We start from the raw sequence: 21712 nt of genomic DNA, 5'->3' as shown, positions 1-21712 counted from the left end.
AGTAATGACAAATCCACTTAAATGAAATGTATTTCAGTAGTTAGCATCCTTATTACCTTGACTTCAGGTAAACAATGTGTCATTAGGACATAGCTATTCACAATGGGCAGACATGAACTATTAACAGTGTCACACTACTGGCATCATAGCATGACTGTATTTCTACATGTTTAGGTGGTCCCCTGTAGCCCTAAACATCACTTCTTACATCCACGCACTCCACTTGAGTGATCAGTGCCCTCGCTGGCACCTCTAGTAGCAGGTTCACATGCAGTACTGTGTCTGGCACTGCAATGCCTCGGATTAATCACAGGGACTGTCAGACTGCTGAGGCTAGAGGACTCGTCACTGTCCCCAACACCCAGTTCGCTGGTTGTGGCACTGCGTGCTGTTTGCATGGCATCCAGTACGTTGGTAATTTGCACCAGTCCCTGTGTAATGTCCCGTCTGCAATGTGCCATTTCCGCCCATGTGGCAACGGCACAGCGTGATATCTGGGCTGTTGAACTTGCAAACCGATTGACTGATCTACAGAAGCTATCAAACTTTGCCAGATATTGGTGATGGCGCCTGCGCTGGCTGACCCGCTCCTGCCGTATCTCAGTGCAGAGTTCCCCAATGGCCTGTGTCAACTCCTTGGTGTTTTTAGCAGCTCTTTGCTGTCCCTCAATCAGGGTCTCCAAGTGCTTGTTTTGTAACCCCATATTGGTATTGTGAGACTCAAACTGTCTGTGCAGTGACTTCAAATGCTTGCATTGCAGGCGCTGCACCTTCAGCATGGAAGCTTCAAGGCCGCCAAAGATTAATGGGCCCACTCCTTCTTCTGTGCCCTGTCTGCCTGGGGCCATGGGGGGAGGGGGGGCATGTTCTGGCATCTCATCTGAGTCCAGGTTGTACTCTGGCAGTGGTAACACCCTTGCCCTGCGTCTAGTCGGAACAATACTGTAGGACTCACTGGTATTTGAGTCAGATCCTGCAGTAGCAGGGACCGAGTCATCTGCAAGGAAAATGTGCAGCATGTCAGTTCTAGCATTTGTCACAGAATTCCACAGTGTTGCTTTAAATGTACAATTAAATTGTGTCACCCTGAGTCGTTTGTGGTGTTTCTCTATGTGGCTGACCACTATCTTGCTATTTATGTTGTGTATTCACCTTAGGGCTGTGTACTACCACTCCCATAAGGCACTGTTGTGTTGTATGTAAGATGTGACATGGACTACCTTTCACTGTGCATCTAGCTATGTTCTATTTCCTAAGGGGCAATTGTACATGCACATTTGGGAGATACACAATCACTGCCCTTACCTTTGCTGGTGCTGGGCGTCCCCGAGGTGTCAATGTCAGTTACATCACTGACAGCTTCTGGCAGCAATGTGGACTCCACCAGGTCTTCCATATATGTGGACGGTGTGTGGGTGGATGGTCCGCCTCCGGTGCTCCTTGCCTCCCTAAGCCATCTGGCCACCCTCTCCTTGGCACAGGACCGCAATTCGTACCATCGCTTGCGTATCTCCTCCACAGAGAGCTGCGCAACATCCACTGCACATATTTTTGTCTCCATGTCAGACCAGAGTCTCCGCTTCTCACTCTCAGGTACTTGGAGTGAGTTTTTTCCAAAGAGTCTATCATGGTTCCCAACAACCTCCTCAATGAGCACCTCCTATTCTTGCTCACTGAATTTTAGCTTTCTCTTCCTGTCTCCCTTCTCCTTCCCATTGCCAGCATTGGCCATGTTGCAGTTTGGTCCTGGCTTCCTCACAATGCTGACTCCCTGGCACTGGGCTGTGTCGCTCTCCCTGCTCCTGTGGGTGTGGCTCCTGGAAACATCATGGGCTGACTCACTTCCTGGTAGTGATGTCATCAGGCTGTTCCGGTATGTCGTTTTCGCTATTTGCAATTTTCAATTAGTGAATCGCAATTTTTTTTGCAATTCGGTATTTGCATCTCACAAATTGCGTTTGCGAATGTTGAGAAATTGCTATTAACGATTTTCAAATTTGATACATTGCGTTTTGCATTTCTTAAATTGAGATTTCTTAAAATTCGCAATTTGGAAATCGCTAACTGGAATCTTGATGCATCTGGCCCAAAAACTTGTCAGTTAAACAGGTTGAAAGAGGCTGGCAAACACTCAGTGCCTGTAGCTCACTAACAATACTTGGCATAGTTATGGCAACATTGGCAGAATTATCCATTTTGTCTTGAAGAAGGTGGTAACACTTTGTAAATACCACCAAAACAAGTCAACATACATTGTGTGCAGAATCTGCTTAATATTGTGATACCATAGATGAGTACCTTTAGACTTATCAGGAATCTTGATGAACAATTATTGCAGATTAGCATCAGTTTAATAAACATTTGTGTTGTCTTATCTCCTTCTTCTTTACTATTACATTTCTCCTTTAATTACCATTTTGTGATTTTTATCTTGTGCCGTATTGGTCTTAGGGGATATTGCTTGAATTTTTTGTAATGGAAACCATTTATTTTTTTTAAAAAACCTTTTCATGTAGAAAAATCTTCTTTTATGCAACAATTGCGCAGACACAATATATGTGACCTGTACATGAATTTGCAAAGTTTTTTAACATCATTAAAGCTTTGTGCACTTTTATACCTCTCTGGTACCGGTTTTGGCAATAGAATTTGAGTTATGAATTATGCTTGAAGGTTGACTGATTTGATACAGTTTACTAAGTTCAGTGTGGTATGATTTAAAGGTCCCCAAGGGGAGACTTTATTTTGCAGCTGGGATGCAAGTACTGCCCCCTGACTGAAACAGGAGAATGGTCTGAGAGAAAATGGATCATGGTTCCAGGAAGAGTTGTAGAAGGTCTGTGTACTACACCCTCCTCAGCCAATCCGGGGCGATGAAGATTTCTTGGGCCTTGTCTTGGCGAATCTTCCTCTGGGCTCCAGGGATTAAGGGTGTGGGAGGAAACATGAGGTGACGAGGAAACCTCCACTTGAATTGAAATGTGTCTGCCATGGCTCCTTGCAATGAATACTGGAGGGTACAGAATGTTGGGCAATGCGTGTTGCTGTGAGTGGTGAACATGTCCACCTGAGGAACGCCACTCTAGGCAAAGGAGTACTGAACCACCTTCAGTTAGAGACCCCATGCTCTGGTGTTGAGAGACCCCGCCAGATGGTTTGCTACTGGTCAAACACAATGCTTGTGAGCCAGAGACACAAGAGTTTCCAAACAGAGAAGGTGTAACCTTACTCAACCTGCTTGTTGATATACCACATCACGTTCATGTTGTCTGTCAAGATTTAGACCAACTATGAAGGGAAGGTGGGAATGCCTCGAGCGCTAAGCAAACCACCCTCAGCTCCAGCAGACTGATGTGCAGAATCTGCTCCCTGGGAGACCTTAGGCCTGTGATAGTCAATTCCTTCAAATGAGCACCCCACACTGGAGTAGAGGCATCCATCACCACTGTGGCCACAGTTAGTGGCGGCTGGAAGGACACCCTCAATGTCAGGTTTTCCTCCACTCCCCACAAGGCTAGATCTGCTATAGTGCCCAATGAGATTGTTATGGTATTCGACTTCTCGTGCTGGAACCACTATCTGTGGAAGCACCACTGGACAGCCCTTATGTGCCAGTGTTCATGCATGACCAAGAGGATGCAAGAAGCCAGCAGATCTAGCAGAGACAAGACCAAAAGGACTGGAATCGGAGCTGATTCTTGAAACAATAGAATCAAAGACTGGATGTCCCAATACCTCTGAGGAAGTGGGAAGGTTTGAAGAGATGTGATATCTAGTACTGCCTCTGTGAACAGGAGGCGCTGAGAAGGGTCCAGGTGAAAACTGGGCACACTGATCGAAATTCTATGTAGAACAGCAGGGATGCAGTTGACTGCAGAGAGGGTAGCACCAGACGTCCAAGTATGGGAATAATGGAATTCCTGATCAATTGAGATGTGCCACTATCACCACCATCACATTGGTAAAGGTTTGGCGTGCCAAATCAGCCTGCACAGGAGGACAACATACCGGTAGTAGGTGGATCCCACAGCAAACCTCAAACCTCTCTTGTGTGACTGTAAAATCGAAATATGGAAATATGCATCCTGCAAGTCTAAGGACAGAATCCAATCTCCCCACTTCCAGCAGCAAGTTAACCTGTCACCATCTTGAACTTCACTCTGTAGAGTAAAAGACTCAATACTCTTAGGTCTAGGATCAGAGAAAGACTGCCATCCATCTTGGGAATCTCCTGCTCCGACACTAACTCTACTGCTCCTTTCAGAAGCAGGCTTGGCACTTCTTGCTCAAGGGTGCGTAGATGGTCTTCTGCATGACAGGAGCGGTGAGGGAGGAATGCAGGGAGAGCCTGGTGGACCAGTAAGCATACCTTCCTTCCATTCTGTGAAATGCCCACTGCTCCAACAAAAAGGTCACCCAAGTCTCAAATGGGTAGATAAGGGCAAACTAGAGCTGCGCCCAGGTAGGGTTATAGGAGGAGAATGCAGCAGAAGGGGAGGCTGGTTATTTTACTGGCTCTATACTGTTGGCACAGAGGGTTCTAGGGCTACTGGTTTTGGTTTGTTTGAGACAGGCAATGGTGAAAACTGAAGCCTTGAGTGAACCCAGAAACATACAAAATTGCCTTTAAGCATGCTGAGGGGCAGCATACCGAGGAAGCACACAGTAGCACAGCTTCCCTTATCTCCAGCCGACTTTAACACATCGAAAGACAAGCCCATGAATGTGATTTTAACATTTGAGGAGAAGGTCTGAACCAGGCATGATGTCAGAGTCACAGAAGATCCAACTGCTCCGGCCAAAGAGTCTGAGGAATCAAAGCCAGACTGAATAATCTGCCAGGAAGCTGCCTTGCCATCCCAGAGGAGCTCAGAGAAGTGCCCTTGTAGGTGGTTCAGGAAGTTAGTGGTAACCAGGTTTGCCACAGCCAAAAGTAGTGGGTGTGGTGTTCCGAAAGACAGGTGGCATTGGGGGACTTTAGAATCAAACTGGTCGCCAAGAACACTTTCTTGCCACCTCTTCCAATTTTTCAAACTATCTGCTGGGACTGAAAAAAGGCACCAGGGAAAAACTTTGCAGAACAGAAGGCATCAATCACCAGACTCTCTGGCGATGGATGGACTGAGAGGAAAGTAGGGTCTCCTGGAGAAGGCTGATATCATTTGGTTATATTTCTGTTCACAGCAGATTTAGAAGGTCGCTCCCATCTTCTCTAAAAGAGCACTGATTAAGGGCAAAACAGAGTAAGATGAATGAAGAACCTTGGTTATTAGGATATTTGCTTTGGAATCCACCAATGGAAGAGAAAGTCACAAGGCTTCTGCTGCCTTCCTGACCACTGCATGACAGAAGGCCACTTCTGGAGGTGGGGTCCTATAGAGTGGAACATTTCCAATTTGGGGGACTGTCTATCCCGTTGGAGGCAACTAACTCTTGGTAGGTCTCTGAGAGTAATTGCAGAAAATCCCCTTCATCGCCTGCTATCTGGAAGTCCAGTGTCTGAATCATTTCAAAAGAGGTCATGTAAGCTTTCTTCTTAAGAAGGAACACATTTTTGCCCATAATGTTTGTCAAGGAGATGTTGGTCCTCTCTCCCAGACCAGTGATGAATCTGTCTTCCAGCTTTAAAGTCAGCAGCACCAACAGAGTCGAAAACAGGGAGTCTGTGAGCATCGGTTGAGGAGTTGTTGCCTGCACCAGAGGGGGATCAGGAGCGGGCACCAGTCGAACTATTGGTGGTGCTGAGACCAAAGATGCGGGCACCAAAGGGGCCTGATACATGAAGGGGGTGAAAGGCCCCGAGGGACGTCCAACCAATGGAAGGCCATGCATCGCCCCAAGAAATCACACAAGGCCCGTAGGCACTGCAGAAGGAACCATTATTTTCCTTAACACCTCAATTATGGCGTTTAGGAAAAATGCTGTATCCGTACCTCGAGCAGGGAATATGGGGGAGAGTTCTTAAGGTGGAGAAGGCAACAGAACCTGCTCATGTTCTGGGCATGGAGAAATTACCATCAATTTAGGCATCAGATTACTCCATTGTGTCCGGAGAGCATCTGAGGGACTTACCTTTCCTATCTTAATCATCGTGCGTCCTCTTGTTCTTTCATTTATGTCTCTTCCCCCTCAACGTCAAAGCTGGTATAGGAAATTAGCATCTTTCTGACATAGTTGCCCCCACTTTTTGCCTGGTGTCAGTGTGTTTAGACTGTGTTCACTAGGGTCCTGCTAATAAGGACCCCAGTGTCTGTGCTCTCTCCTCTAACTTTGGTTACTGGTAAACTTTTACACCCAACAATTGGCATACTTGTGCACCCATGTAAGTCCCTTGTATATGGTACTTAGGCACCCAGGGCATTGGTACACCTGGGGACTCCCATAGGCTGCAGCATGTAGTGTGTCACCCATGGGAGCCCATGCAAACTGTCTGCAGGCCTGCCATTGCAGCCTGCGTGAAATGGTGCATGAATCATTTGCCTCAGATAGAAGGCTTGTCTTATATATGGCCACTGCACTTAGACACTATAAGTCTCTCCTCTTGTAGGTCCTTCAGACCAAGGGCAGGGTGCATGTCCCTATGTGTGAGGGTGCCCTTGCATGAGCAGGATACCCCTACAAACCTCAGCCTTCATTCCCTGGTTTTTGTAAGAACAGGGAAGCCATCTTAAAGTATGTAGTGGACACTGATCAACACGAGTGGTCCAACTACATAATGGCTTCTCTGAACCTAGGCATGTTTGGTATAAATCATGTTGCAATCATGCAACTACACCAATTCCAGTGCTCGTTGCATGATCCCATGTACTCTGGGGTTCCTTAGAGGCTCTTCTATTTCTGCCTGTGCAGCCTTACAGGGTCTGGCTGCCAGTCCAGGCTGCTGCCAACCCCAGACACTGTTCTGTCCTCCTGCTGTTGAGCCTAACTCAAGCAGAGGAAGGCAGAACAACTTATTTCCTGCAATGGAGAGGTGTGACCATCTGTCCCTTTGAAACAGGTGTCTCTTGGCTGGGGTGGGGTGGGGTGACTTCTGAGCACTACCAGAGTGCTTTAAAGGGCACCTTTGGTGCCCTCCTTGCATAATCCGGTTTTCCCCAGTTCAGGGGTGAAACCACACAAATGGCAGGGGAGTGACCACCCCCTGTCGACCTCCTCCCCTAGGGTGCTGCACAGAGCTCTGCCAGGTGGCTGGTTGATTCTGCCATCTCGGAAACAAGGTGGGTAGAGGCCCCTGGGAGCATCTGACTGGTTAAGGTCAGGTAGATGACGTCCCTGACCCCCTCTAATAGGTGGGTCACTAGAGAGAGTGTGCAACCCTCTTTTAGGATTACTTAAGGGGTCCCCCGAGGCTGGGTCCTCAGAATCGCCAACCAAGACTCTACAAGGAACTCTATGCAATACATCTTCTGCTCCTGGCCTCCGGAACCGCTGCTGGTCTGCTTTTGGAACTGAAACAAGACTGTACCCAGTTGGGAGGGCTCCCACTGCAACATTGTTTCTCCAGCTCCTGCAAGATACCTGTAACATCCATGGCTGTGCATCCTCCAGGGTCACAAAGACTCTGCGTACATCCAAGAAACAAAAAGGAATCTCCCTTGAGTGAAGGAGTCACTCCCCTGCTTCCCCAGGCACCTCAAGATGACAATGAACGGCTGGTGGATCCTGCTGTCCCATGGATCCTCTCCGGGTCCAACTTGTCTTCGGATCAAACTTGGGAGTCGGTGGACCCTTTCTGCAGCCACTTTGAACTGAAACACTGTGCACTGCGACTGTTGCTCTTGCCAAGGCTTAGTGGCTCTTACTTCAGGAGATCTTCAAGCTCCCAGAAGCCGCAGCCTCCAGCACTCTGCAACTCTGGACCCAGCTTCCACTCTGCAGCTCCTGTTTTGTTGTGCTGCTGAGGCCTCCCTGCAACTTCCTGTGCCTGCTGCCATTGGGTCTCTCATGGGGGCTCCTCCGACTCCGGCTGGCTGTCCTTCCTGCTGAGGACATGCCCTGACTCCCCTCTGAAGGTTGAGTTACTAGGGCCTTGCTGGTGCTCCAAAACCTGCAATCTTCCTTGCATCAGCCATTTAAATTTGTCAAGGCTTTTTGGTGGTCCTGCTGGCCACTGACCAGCCTGCAATCCAGTGACCAACGTGGGACAGCTTGTGGACGACTCCAAGGAACTCTTGCATACTCCTGGACTCCGCAGCTGGACTTCTTCCTTCACTGTCCTGCAGGATCTTCACCTCCACAATGGTGGGCATTGCCTACCTGCACCACCTGAACGTCACCAAGTGGTCTGGACACTACCCCCTTCTTTTTCATGTTCTTCACGTCCGGATTCCACCTTTTGGGTCCACTGGCCTGGTCCACAGGTCACAACAGCAGCTGGACAACTGAGGCTTTCACTGACTTCAACAGGGGTTTCTGATGACACTTCACCTCTATGCACCTGCGCTCCCTGGTGTAGGCACTTCAGTCTTCTTGGTTTCCACAGGTGGGGGCACTCTCCAATCTTCTTTGTGTCAACTGTTTTCCACGGGGTCTACTGCAAAAAGGGTCCTGAATCCATAAAAATCCAACCGTGACGGTTCTGTGTTAGCCTATGGGACACCCGGCTCGATAACAACTCTGCACCCGGGCGCCTGTGAGATTTTTAGTACTTATCTCTAGTAATTTCCTACTCCCCCAGCCCCTGCGATCCTAACACACTTACCTTGGTTGGGCACCTCCATTCTTATACCACTTTCTTGGTATATGATTTGCCCCCCTCCCTCACCCCTCCACTCCCAGAGGGCCCTTGCTTTTTAGGGGCAAGCACAAAGCGCCCCGTCCCCTGTAGTAATCTCTCTTTGGGCTTCCAACCACACCAATGTCACATCAGTCACTTTCATTGGTTCATGGGCTTGCCTTTAAAAATCTGCTTGCCTTCATTTGTGAAAGGCATGCATACGTCATGCCTTTTCCGGTGTTTAGCCCACCTACACAGCACTGGTAAACTACTAAAAACATATGAGACTCGATGTTTAGAGCATGGTTTCCGGACTACTTTATCTGCTTATTTTCCACGCAGCACGATCCTGCTGGGGTTTACATAGCGCAATCGCGCTCGGTTTTTCCGTTTTCAATTTCAGCATGATGGCGCTGCGTTTTATATAGTGTGATCTCGCTGTGTTTTTTTTCTTTTAATTTGTATGGCAAGAAAGTCCGGTTAGGAGCTTACAACGCTAATAGCTCTAACTCGAGCAAATGCGAGACCCGTTGCATTGAAAATGCTTGTTCTGATTGTTGTTAGGTGTATATTTTGGATGTTAATATCTCCAGGTGGAGATATACCAATGTTAGTATAGCTTTGGCTTTGTAATAAAAAATCCTTTATTTTTGCAACACCTCGTGTGGTTCTATCTTGTGAACAGTTACTGACTGGACATTGTGGTATTGCAAGTGCTTTACACTCCTCCTAGATAAGCTTTAGCTGCTCGCCACAGCTATCTCTAAAAGGCTTTTGCTAACTGGACACCTAAACACCATCACAAAGGGTTGCCTGGACTCAGTATATGGTGCCACACCATAGATGTACACTATAAACTACTCTGACAGGACTCACAGGACCTAGAGCTGTGGGCAGACTCTAGACACCAAAGGCAGATGTCAGGTGGGTCAGTAATCAACATCTGAGCCTCACAATTCCTGCAAGGTTTGAACATTTGGGGGGAGACATTTTAGTACTACACCTTTGAGAAGATTTGGTGAAGACGAAGAAACTCCTGCCTGAAGGCAGGGAAAATAAGGAACAGAAAACTGACGTTGGCTCGCCTGCTTGGGTACTTTATGGCTTGGATGATGTCATGATAATACCCTTCCAGCATCGACATGGAGTCAGCGACTCCTCTCAGCGTACAAGAGTTGTGAAAAAGTTGGCAGATCCAGTCTAGCACTGGAGATATTCACAAGGTGCCGAATCTGGAAGCAGAAGTATCCCTCAGAAACACATGCTACCTAGAACTGACCTGAAGCTTGTAATGATTTTTCATTGTGTGCTGATCATGCAGCAATTCATATGGTAAAATGGAATTAATGAAAAAATGGGTTGGAAAGAAATCCATGTATTTCTGAAATGTGCATAGGATACTGAGTTTAGGATTTGTACAGCTTTGAACTTGGGCTTATCCATACTATCATGTGATTCAAAAAGTAATTGGCAAAATGTGATCTTTCTTGCACACTGATTTACATTTGGAAGCCAATAATGGAGAGAAATTCAATTCATAACAAATGTTATGATACTCTGAATTCCCACACTTCTCCAGATAAAAACACTACCCCACTTATGTGGCTGGGCTTAACGCCCATGACTAAAAAGGTCTCAAAACAGAACGGGCATTTCCTATCTGACAGAGACTTCTAGTTGCAGATTCCTTTCCTGAGAATTTTCCCCCAGGCATCAGACTGGAACCACAGATTTTTTCTTCGAGCAATACCTTTGCGCGTGGGTCTGTGGCGTTAGTCGACTCTGCGGGCGTCGTAGTTGCTCTGATGACGTCGGGAGTAGTACATAGACGCCACCTCCGCGCAGTGACGTCAACTCTTTTCTTTCTGCGCCACAAGCTGGATCCTGAGAGAGCTACACTTCATCACTTTTTGACCGACTTCGACTCAAATTTTTGTGATTTTTGGTGCGTTGAGGGATGTCCCAGAAGACCGGCTTCAAACCGTGCGAGGACTGTCACCGCATGATGTCGGTGACGAATCCTGGGATGTGCGTCTGCCTTCTGCCTTGGCCTGCCAATAAACCTTGGTACCTCAACAAACATTTAATCTGTTCCAGAGCCTTGTCTGGTGTTTGTATTTTCTCTGCGTCACTCTGAGGAGAGTTGGAAAAGTAGTTTCCCCAACACCCAGGGTCATCTGCCAAACTCAGACATTTTCAAAAAACTAGACACTCAGTGAAGTTCAAGGTGATGTGCCTTGTGTGGAACCTACAATGTTTTCTTACTCACAGTACCATGCAAACCTTAAGCTTCCCTTAAAATCACACATTTTTCTCAAATTTCTGGGATGGACACCTCTAAAATCTGTGGGGATCCAAATAATTCCTACCACCCAGTCCTTCCACACTTCCAATAAAAACACTACTCTACTTGGGTGGCTAGGCTTAGCAACCAGAACACACAAAACCTGAAACAGCAACATGGAGGTATCAACATTTCCTGTCAAGAAATGACCTGTTTTAGTCATTGCAGTAGCTGCAGTATTTAGGCCTGGGTTTGGCCCCCAATCAGGGAAACATATCATACTCAGACGTTTTTTTCAAAGTAGCCAGGGGGGTGACAAGGGGATCCCACAATGCCCTGCAAACCTTAAGTGTTTCCTAAAATCACACATTTCTGATGGAAATTTCCAAAAACTATAGCAACTCACAAAATTCCTACCACACAGTGTTCCTACAATTATTCTGATAAAAACACTACCACACTTGTTTGGCCGAGACTAGCACACCAACAGGTTAAAGCCAGGGACCACGCAAGTTCTGCATGGTTCCTAGTTTGCTCCATTCCTGTTTTTATAGGGAGAAGTGTGGGAACAGAGTGTCTGAGGAATTTTGGGTAACCCCTCAGTTTCCATCATAGAAATGTCACAAAAATGCTTTGTTTAAAACTTTGCAACTCTGGGCACAAACCTATTATGCCGAATAAAACCAAAAAATGGTTTAGACTAACGAGCCATGAATTATTCAACAACGGCATTGTTTAATGGCAACCGATAATCTGGGGATAAAGTCCAGGTTGCAGAATCTTTGATACAAAATTAAATTTAGTTTCCTAGATTTAGTCTCCTCAGTGCGAAGCAGCAATCTTAACACTTCTGCAGCCCTCTGCACCACTGTTGCAAATGAGGCAATTTCATTAGTCAGGAACCCACAAAGCATCAGAGGTGTCAGAAGCAGAGCCACATATAAGCACAGTCCCTGTGCGATGATGTCCATTTCTTGCCTTTTTCCTTTTCACACTGTCAAACACACAGCATGAACAATTGTTGGTATCAATGTGTTGAGTAATAGCTAGGAGGCCTTTTATATATCAAAAAGAGGCCACTCCACAGAATGGGAAGGACAGTGAGGAATTTGCAGTTAGAGTATCCACCAGAGAGAGTGTTACCAAAGGTTGGTTGATATATAATTCTAACATCAGAATTCTCATCTTAGAATAGATTCCAAAAGAGTACCTCCGCAGGTGGGGGGTCTGTGGAGTGGACTCAGAGTATACAGTCGTACAGGACTGAGCAGTCGAAATGTCCTTGCAATGCTTCGAGAATGTCAGTTATGCTTTGTAAATGTACACATTAACACATGTCACAGCCTGGCAGGTGTCAAGGACAGGCACTCCGCATGCAAAGGCATTGGAAGCAGCTCAAATCCTGGTCAAGCGGGTTCTTAGACCGTCTGAGGTCTGTTTTTTGGGCAGAGTGTAGCAGAACTTAATGCAGCGGACTATCCACATTGGCAGGGTTTTCTTCTGCACAGCCTTCCCTTTTAATTGCTCTCAGGACCCCACAAAATGTTGATTGCATACTGAATCTTGGCAAGATCAATATAAAATATTAAAGCTCTTTCCGGATCCACTTAATGGAGTCTATCCTCCTCTTAAAAGGTCTAAGACTGAGCAAAAAAAGCTGGAAGAGTGATGGAATGCCCAACAGAGAAGTTGCAACATTTGGCAAGAATGCCGCTTGAGTACTCAGCAACAACACATCTGAAGAAAAAGGTAATGTAGGGTGGTATGCAGCGAGCAGCTGATAAGAAACATAAGGACCAAGTTATGGTCCCTCTGTGACAATACAAACGGTTTGCAATGGAACATGTATGTCAAACCTTCAATAAATCTCATTACAACAGGTGATTTAAAAAGGGACAGTTGGCCTGGTAAAGGTAGACATAGCGAAAGGGTTGACAACTTTTAATAGTGCCTACTGCAAGGTCTTGCTGAGCGAAACCCTGAGTGCACGGCAGATGCTCATGCACAGATATGCCAGTTACTCTCCTGGCTCAGTCTGGAGTCACAAGAATGAGCCACTAGGATGTCTTAGGTGGTAACCCAGCTGGAGGACCCTGCAAGTCCTTAGGCTGTTGGCGCACTGGCGAGAACTGACGGTGTGCAACAAATATGCAGCATAGGCTCTCAAAAAGCTTTAACCTGCTGTGGGGTTGCACAGGAGTTAAGGATGCATTGAGACCAGAGATGGAATTAGTTCCTCGATGGATCGGACTGAGACCGAGAGGCACAGCCTTACACATGCTCTGAAGAGTGGAGAGAATAGGATGGGTTCCTCTTGGAATTCTTATGTTTTTTTTATCAGCCTCAGAAATGGTTTCAGGAGTGATCGCGGGACAAAGAGCAGTTCCATGCTCTTGACTTCGACTTGGAGCAAGACCAGCAGGGAGCCTTTTGGTGATCTGCCATGTAGAATTTTGCATCTCAATCTTGAATGGCTTTCATATGGGTACTGTCTTCCAAGTCTCTGGAGCCATGTGACAAGCCCAAGCCCCAGAGGCACACCTCATGGGGATCTGTCACAGACATCTATTTGTGACAGTCCCTACAAGGCTTAAAGCCTGAGCACAGTTGCAAGCCTTGGGACTGATGTCAACACACCAGTGGTACTTACATGTGGTTTAACCTGTCACTTTTGAAGTGGAAAGGCATTGACGCGGAATTGCATCTCATCAACATATGGAGAGCGGGAATACTGCTTTGAATTTTCCAGATCCAAGCTGGTGCCTGGGGATATTCACAAGATGAGAAATCTTGGGACGAAAACATCCTCTGCATGGTCATGGACAAGTGCTCCTACCCTGACTGCCCAACTGTACTGTTGTCTGGATCCCTAATGCTGATTTTTGTAGTCATAAGCGCACATGACAGGCCTGTCTCACGGATTGCGGTCTTACTGGACAGGGAGGGGCACCCAAAGTGGGACCCTCATAGTGGTGCAATGCTACTGCCTCCAACAAGAGATAAGCAGCAAAAATGAGGTGGTGCAGCATACCATTTAGTGATCAGTAGTATTGAACAGGTCCTATTTAACGTGTCACTGAGGTGAGGCCTACAGGATCACTCACCTTTTTTAAAGTTATGCTGCTGTGTGCTTAACTCAACCCTTGGCCTACATCATTTAAATGTGGACTGTGTATGTCCACTGATTGAAAGTGTGCCTGCAATGCTACATTACATGGAAGGCCTTTGTTCCATTTTGGGAAGCCCAGACTTGCCTGGTGAAAACATAAGGAGTAGAGGAATCCCCTGAGACAGATTTACGCACTGCTCCATTCCTGTGAGCTGGGTGGGCACAAAAGAGGAAGGAAGAGAAAGGGAAAGAGTCCCCCCAGTGCACTTCAACAGGCTGTTCTTTAATTCAGTGAGAGATCACAAGGAGAAGGCCTGAACACATCTGGGGAAAGTGATGGGGCTGATAAGAGAATCAAACAGTATGGCTGGGAACCTGGGATTAACTTTTTGATGCAGATATCACTGTGGCTTACATCCAGGTTAATGAACTGTAGTCACCCCATCGGCCTGTGTTGTGGGACTATCAGCTTTTGAGTCTCTCCGGCTGTTACAGACAACCTTTCAAGAGGAAGAAAAGAGAGAAAAGTGTACACTTCAAAAGACGCAGAATAAAGCATCAGGAAATGGACAATAAGAAGGGGATGTTTAGACCCCAAAATGTGTGCCAAGAAGATCGACGGGCTGTGGGAGGAGGGGCAACTCTGCAAGACTTCTGCCTGTGACCAGGAATGGGGGCCAAGGCCTGCTAGTCTCCCTGCTGTGTGATGGGACATCACCCAAGGAAAGCAGGCAGCACCAGCGCCTACTTGCTTGGTGAGACTAATGTGCTCTGTGAGAAAGAGGAGAAAACTGGAGGGAGCATGGTCCAGTGGGAAACCCGGCCTAGCAGACTATTGGTGCAAGGTATGAGGAAACTGATGCTGCACACATTAAGTCATTGCCCATATGCAGATTCCAGTCAGCAGCCCCTGCATGCCAGGAGGGGTGCTATCATGAAGACAGCTGTGAGCGAGGTGCAGTGCAGGACAAGTAAGGCCGTGTGGCACTGGTGACGGCAACCCAGTATGCCAGGTGGGGCCACCATGATTATTGCTGGGTCAGAAGGGCTGTCGTCTGTGCTTAGCCTAGCCGCGACCCTATATGCCATGAGGGGCTGCTGATGCTTAAATCGTTGTGAAGATCGGGCCGTCGAACAAGGAATCTGAGCTGTGACATGTGGGTCACCACAAAGCGACGAGGATTGAGCTGTAACTGCCACCTTGAAACTAAGAAAGACGACGTGTGTATTGTTGCATCATCAGGACCCCAGCGGGGAGCACAGGAATTCAATCCACCCTCCAGAGTGGGGAGTGCAAGACTTACTGTGCACGAGGAGCACCAGAGCACCTCCGATCACTGCTGGAGGAGGCTGCATATGCTTAGGAGAAATGGGTGTGCAGCCGAATCCCCACACAGGACAGGAGCAGGGTGAGTACCCCCGGTCGGAGCACACGCTTGGTTCAATGCAAGCCTTCTCACTGCTGGAGCAGGAAAGACTGGTTACAGGACTATTGGGCTCTGGGGAGGTTGACACTGCTGAAGGTGCTGCGGTGCCAAGAAACTTTTGACTATTTTGCGAAGCGTCGGAGTACACTCTTGAGTTAAAGCCTACTAGTGAATATTCCTTGGATGCAGCACCAGTATAGGAAATAACCCTTACTATGTTACGAAGAACTGGTGGAAGAGAGATTTGTTTGTAAAACAGTGTACAGTTATAATTAAAGAACATCTATAAAAATATGTATTTGACTGGACATTAATTTTATTGACAATGCTGTGCACTCTGAGTTATGAGTCGTGTTGACTGACCCGTATTCACACTTCCACCTGAGGGAGCCTTGGACTACTCAACCATAGCTACTACTGGGAGTCAAGTGCAGAAGGGGTAATTGTCCCAGTTGCTCAGGATTCAGTCAGTCAGGCAGATGAACATGAGGAGTAAAAGGCCTTAACCCCCACTGTTGGGCCCAGTAACCCTTGATAGGAAGAGGAGATTATTATGAACACCACATTTGCATAAAAGGCTAAATCCAGTGGCCAAATAATGAAATGCTTTACACCTGTCTACATCCTTCGTTATGAAGACACACAGGCAGGAGCATGAGCTGTGAACTGGTCAAAGAACATGGACATTTGTGGTTAATGATGAATGCTTTGAGCAATACAGTTCAAGTACTTTTAGGATTAGGATTTGCACTTACGAGCATAGATGATGAAGTCCAAGAGCAGCCTGTGATCCAGTCACGATGGCACGAAGGCAGTGACCTTGACAGAGAAGGGACACCAGATACTATGTCCCAGCACAACAGACTCTAACGAAAAGAAAGCAAGAAAGGGTACATTATCAAGAAACTTGACTTTAAGGTATATCTGCCAAAACTAACAGAGCAATTGGAACCAAGAGTACAGAAAAGCCTAAGTGGAGTAACAGGGAAAATGTACAAGCAGAATCATTCAGTACTTAACGTGTGTTTAAAAATACTAGAACCTAATCTACACAGTACCGATAGGGAAAAGTGGACAAATTAGACCAATGGTAGCAAAGGCTGGTTGAGTGCTTTATAACTTTGAATTATCAATAATGTCAACGTATAAGGTAGGCTAAACTTTTAGTTATCAAACTTAACTTTAACACCTGTGTTACAAGCCAAGATACTGAATCTGAGCTCTCTCTATACGCTTCTAAGAGAAAGCTCAACTCATCCAAAGTCAATTCATAAATGAAAAGCCCAAACGGCCCAATACTAAAAGTACACTACATGAACCAATGACATCTGTGGGTGAATAGACCATGTGATCAAGTACTCAGGGAACATGAAGAGATAAATATGTACGCCAACAGTACATAAGTGCACAGCCGTCAATTAGAGCTATCCTATCAAGTATCATAAAGGTATTAAAAGTTGTTCCTTACCCTATCCTTGCTCCCCGATGCTAAGAAATGTCCATCCGGGCTCAAGGCACAACAGGTGACTCCCGCCGTGTGGCCCCTGAGCACAGCACTGGGTGACACAGGAGCAGTACTGACACCATTCGTCAGTGCATTCACTGGCCAGAGATGGACTGTACAATCCTCTAAAGAGTTGAGGAAAAGAAACTCAAATTAAAATTACGCTGCTCTCATGCTTCATTCTTGTTGTGTATGACATAATGTTGAATTTAAGGTATTGCGTGACCTATCTGCCTGGTCCTCAATTACAAATATACAAAACATCTAGGGACAAAATACCGAAACTCCATACATAGGAAGTATAAAATTACTTTTTTTAACCCCACATATACGTACCTTGAAGGTATATATCATCAAGGTACCTATGTGTGGAGTTAGGTTTAGAAAACTGATACTTATTTACCTTTCAATATTTTGTCCCTTGATCCCTTCTGTCTATGATATTAAGGTCCCACAACATCCCATTTGGGAGGCATACCACACATAATATATGTTTAAAAGGTGAAACTGCATGTTGAACATGTAGGAAGCTGGCTCTGTATATACTATACCAAAGTAAGGTATAGTGTGTATACAGTCCAGTGGATCTCCAGAGGCTAAAGTATGTAATACTAATGCTCTCTTTTGTGGTAGTGTGGTCAAGCAGTTAGGCTTATCAGAGGGTAGTGCTAAGCATTTGTTGTACACACACAGTCAAGAAATGAGGCACATACTCAATGACTAACTCCAGGCCAATGTTCTTATGTATCAAAAATATACTTTGCTACTTTATTTCTGGAATCAAAAGCATCTATGTTGCAGGTAAGTACAGTTTCAAGAATGTATCGCTTTCAAGTATCAAATGCACTTTGTTTAGAATTCACAAATTAAACAGTTTACAAGTAAATAATGTTTTTTAGTTTCAAAAGTGGACCCTGCAATTTCTCATAGAAAGCAATGCAATCCTAGGGGAGGAAACTTATGATCCCAGTCTTCGGTGGTAAAGGTGTCCACAGGGCAAAGTTTAGGTAGATACCAATATTGTAGCACCAGCAACTGGGGCTGGCTGGGCGCAGAGGTCAAAGTTGGTGTCAGGCACCCTATAGAATCCTATGGAGGCCACAGGTCAGCACCAAACACAGACCCTCAGTGATTCAGAAGCGGTCAGGTGCAGGGTGCAAGCACAGCATCGTGCGCCCAATGCTTTTTAATGAGGGAACCCCGGGGGTCACAAAGATGCTGCAGGTGTCGTCCAGGGAGTCGACTGAAAAAAACAACTGCTGGACAGGTAAGGAGAGAGCCCACTGGACATTGCTGGACCATTGGTTGGGTTCCCCGAGGGCACGGTGCTGCGGGTGCAGGGGTAACTTTAGGCGTCTGGAAATCTTCACTGGAGCCGGCTGTGGTCAGGGGGGTCCTCAGGATTTAGGCTGCAGGTGCCGTCGTGTTGGTCAGGGGGGTCAACCCAAGTTGGACTCGAAGTCGGAATCACGTGGGGACCTTTTCTGGATTGGTGGGCCACCTGGACACCGGCTCTAGGTGTCAGGGGCAGAGTGGGCAAGACTCACGGATCCAGGGTGGTTTTGGAGTCCTTTTGGAGGTTTCTTTGTGGACAAGGCCGCTGTCCTCTGGAGATCTTGTTCCTCAGGTAGGCAGGCAGTCCTCTGGGGTTTGTAGAGGTCAATAGTCCGGCAGAACAAGTCGTCTTCTTGTAGTAGGGTTCTTGAGGCTGCAGACAGGCCAGTAGGACTAGGAGGAGGCTGCAGACAGGCCAATAGGCCTGGGACCAGGTCAGTTGTTGTCTGGAGTATTCTCTGCTGTTGCAGGTCTTCAGTCCTTCTTCTTATCAGGTCACCAGGAATCTGAAGAGCAAGGTTCACGGGTGCCCCTAAATACTAGATTTAGGGGGCTTAAAGGGGTTAGTGGGTAGTAGCCAATGGCTACTGTCCCCAAGGGTGGCTACACCCTTCCTGTGCCCACTTCTTTCGGGAGGGAAGCACATTCTTAACTAACCCTATTGGCTAATACCCTCCAAAGCACGATGGAGGATACAGCCATGAGGGGTTCATCTCAGCTCTGGGCATCCTAGGGGTGGTCCTAGCTGGGGTGGGCACACCTCCTGTTGTTTACTAAATTTCCCGCCAGACCTGCCACCAAAAGTGGGCTTGGTCCAGGCCGCGGGCATCTAGCTGGAGTGCCCTGGAGCAGTGTAACACGAGACAGGAGCCTTTGAGGCTCACCGCCAAGTGTTGCAGTTCCTGCAGGGGGGAGGTGTGAAGCACCTCCACCCAGAGCAGGCTTTGTTCTTGAACCCAGAGAGCACAAAGGCTCTCACCCCGTGGGGTCAGAAACTTGTCTGTTAGTTGCAGGCTTGTACAGACTACTCAGCCTTACACTAAATGGTTGGGTGAAATACAGGGAGCATCTCTAAGATGTTCTCTGTGTGCATTTTTCAATAAATCCAACACTGGTATCAGTGTGGGTTTATTGAGCTGAGATGATACCAAACTTCCCAGTCTTCAGTGAAGCCATTATGGAGCTGGGGAGTTCGTAATGACAAACTTACAGCCCATGTACTCAATATGGACACACTGCACTTACAATGTCTAAGAATGGACTGAGACACTGTAGGGGCATATTGCTCATGAAGCTATGCCCGCACCTGTGGTATAGTGCACCCTGACTTAAGGCTGTAAGGCCTGCTAGAGGGGTGACTTACTATGCCACAGGCAGAGGTTTGTGGGCATGGCACCCAAAGAGGGATGCCATGTCGACTTTACCTTTTTCTCCCCAACAGAACACAATGCAATGGCAGTGTGCATGCATTTGGTGAGGGGCCCCTCAGGGTGGCAAAATACATGCTGCAGCCCTTAGAGATCATCCTTGGCCACAGTGCCCTGGGTACCACTGGTAACTTTTACAAGGGACTTAGCTGTATGCCAGAGGTGTGCCAATTGTGGAAGCAATGGCACAGTTTAGGGAAAGAACACAGGTGCTGAGGCCTGGTTAGCAGGATCCCAGTACAGACTCAGTCAAGTTAGCACCAGATATCAGGCTAAAAGTGAGGGGTAACCATGCCAGAAGGGCACTTTCCTACAGAACATACATTTTTGCTGTTGTTAAATTGAATTAAAAAAGAATGTCCGGTGAGGCATGATATTTATATTTAGGGTGTTTGATTACTGTTGACTTATGAATAATGCTGATACAGATGACCGTAAACTGAAGTCCCATGTAACACCTGTGCAGAGCATTCCATTTATAGAGGCCATCCTGGACACAATCATGTTCAAGGCATTGCCACATACACAGTATGTCTGGGCCATTCAGGACATATTCCTGATGTTTCAGGCTCATTATGGGTCTCAATGAGGTTGGCTCGGAGGCTTCTCTGCTTCTGCGTCATGCATCCTCCTGCTCCCTTTGCGCACAATGGCAAATGCGGGCCTTATAGTGGATTCTCTGTCTCCAGTGGGTGCAACACCAAAGTTGTCTGTCTGACATCTGAAGAAAACAGCCCATGGTCTTTGGTAATGACAGGTGAAAAACAATTTGTCTAGCACCAGGCCACTTTTTGCTGCCCCACTGGGTCGTAAGAATAGTAACAAATGCATCATCCCTAGGATGGAGAAGTTATCTGGGAAAAGTGGAGATCATGGGCTATGGTTTCCAGTGAAGCGACAACTCCAAATGAGCCTCCTGAAGCTTAGCACCATCTGTTTGACCCTGAAAGCCTTTCAACCATCTATAAGGGGAAAGCCAGTGCAAGTCCTGTTGGACAACACAACCATGAAGAAGCAGAATGGTGGGCCCTCTTGGAGCTTTGTGTCAGGAGCATTGCACCTAAGGATGGGCCTGGATCAACAGGAGTTCTCCCTGACGGCTAATCACTTTATAAGGTCTCTAAATGTGGAGCGAGCAGATGAACTCAGGAGTTGGTGGCTAGCCCACCACAAATGGCAGCTTGATCCCGGGGAAGGTCAGGACATCTTCAACCAGTGTGGCAACCTCCAACAGAATCTCTTTGTCATTGCTGCCGAGAAGATACAGTATTAAGATAACTGCATGCTAGAGATTCCACTAAAAGTATCCCTAGGAGATGCATTCCGCTCATAGCAAGTACAGGTCTCCTTGTACATGTCTTGAAGCTATCTCTCCTGCTTCAAATTGTGAGGAAGGTCAGGGCAGGTGTAGCCTAAGTCATCTTAATAGAACTGGACTGGGCCAGCAGGATATGGCATTGTGATTTGTTGAGCCTGAACATTTGCCCTTTGATCCATCTACCTGTTCTGGAGGACCACGTGTCTCAACAAAAGAGCTGTGTCCTACACCCCCGTCTCCACAATCTACCTCTTCTTGGATGGAAAATGAAAGTAACAATGTTTTACTGGCTAAAGTATCTGATGTAATTCTTGTGACCAGATGCCTCTCAACTAGGTCCATCTATTTCAGACACAGGAAGAAATTTGTAGCCTGGTGAAGAGACTGTCAGCTTGTCCACTGCAGCTTAAGTTGTCAGATGTTTTACCATTTCTCTTATCTTTGATCAGCAAAGTCCTGCAGTGGACATAGGTAAAGATTATATGTCAGCGCTCTAGCCCTTTTCATGACTGCCTAATCAAATCTTTTTATTTAAGTCATCTACTTTGATAATGTCCTTAAAAGGTTTAACACACATTTCCACCAAACACCT

General features: G+C 46.8%; 1 protein-coding gene across 3 annotated transcripts in view; it reads right to left on the bottom strand.

The window, feature by feature from the left end:
* TEP1 (telomerase associated protein 1) overlaps window positions 1–21712 on the bottom strand; it is a 1055001-nt gene that overhangs the window by 188164 nt on the left and 845125 nt on the right. For all 3 annotated transcript variants that reach the window (XM_069244315.1, XM_069244314.1, XM_069244316.1), the window contains 2 exons: window positions 17005–17165; window positions 16292–16402 (listed from right to left, as the gene is read on the bottom strand). In XM_069244315.1, coding sequence (XP_069100416.1) covers window positions 16292–16402; window positions 17005–17165 — 272 coding nt within the window. The remainder of the gene's footprint in view (window positions 1–16291; window positions 16403–17004; window positions 17166–21712) is intronic.

Source organism: Pleurodeles waltl, chromosome 7, assembly GCF_031143425.1.
Source record: "Pleurodeles waltl isolate 20211129_DDA chromosome 7, aPleWal1.hap1.20221129, whole genome shotgun sequence".
NCBI lineage: Eukaryota > Metazoa > Chordata > Amphibia > Caudata > Salamandridae > Pleurodeles > Pleurodeles waltl.
The sequence above is the reverse complement of the archived record's forward strand: the minus strand, read 5'-3'. Positions and strand labels throughout refer to the sequence as shown.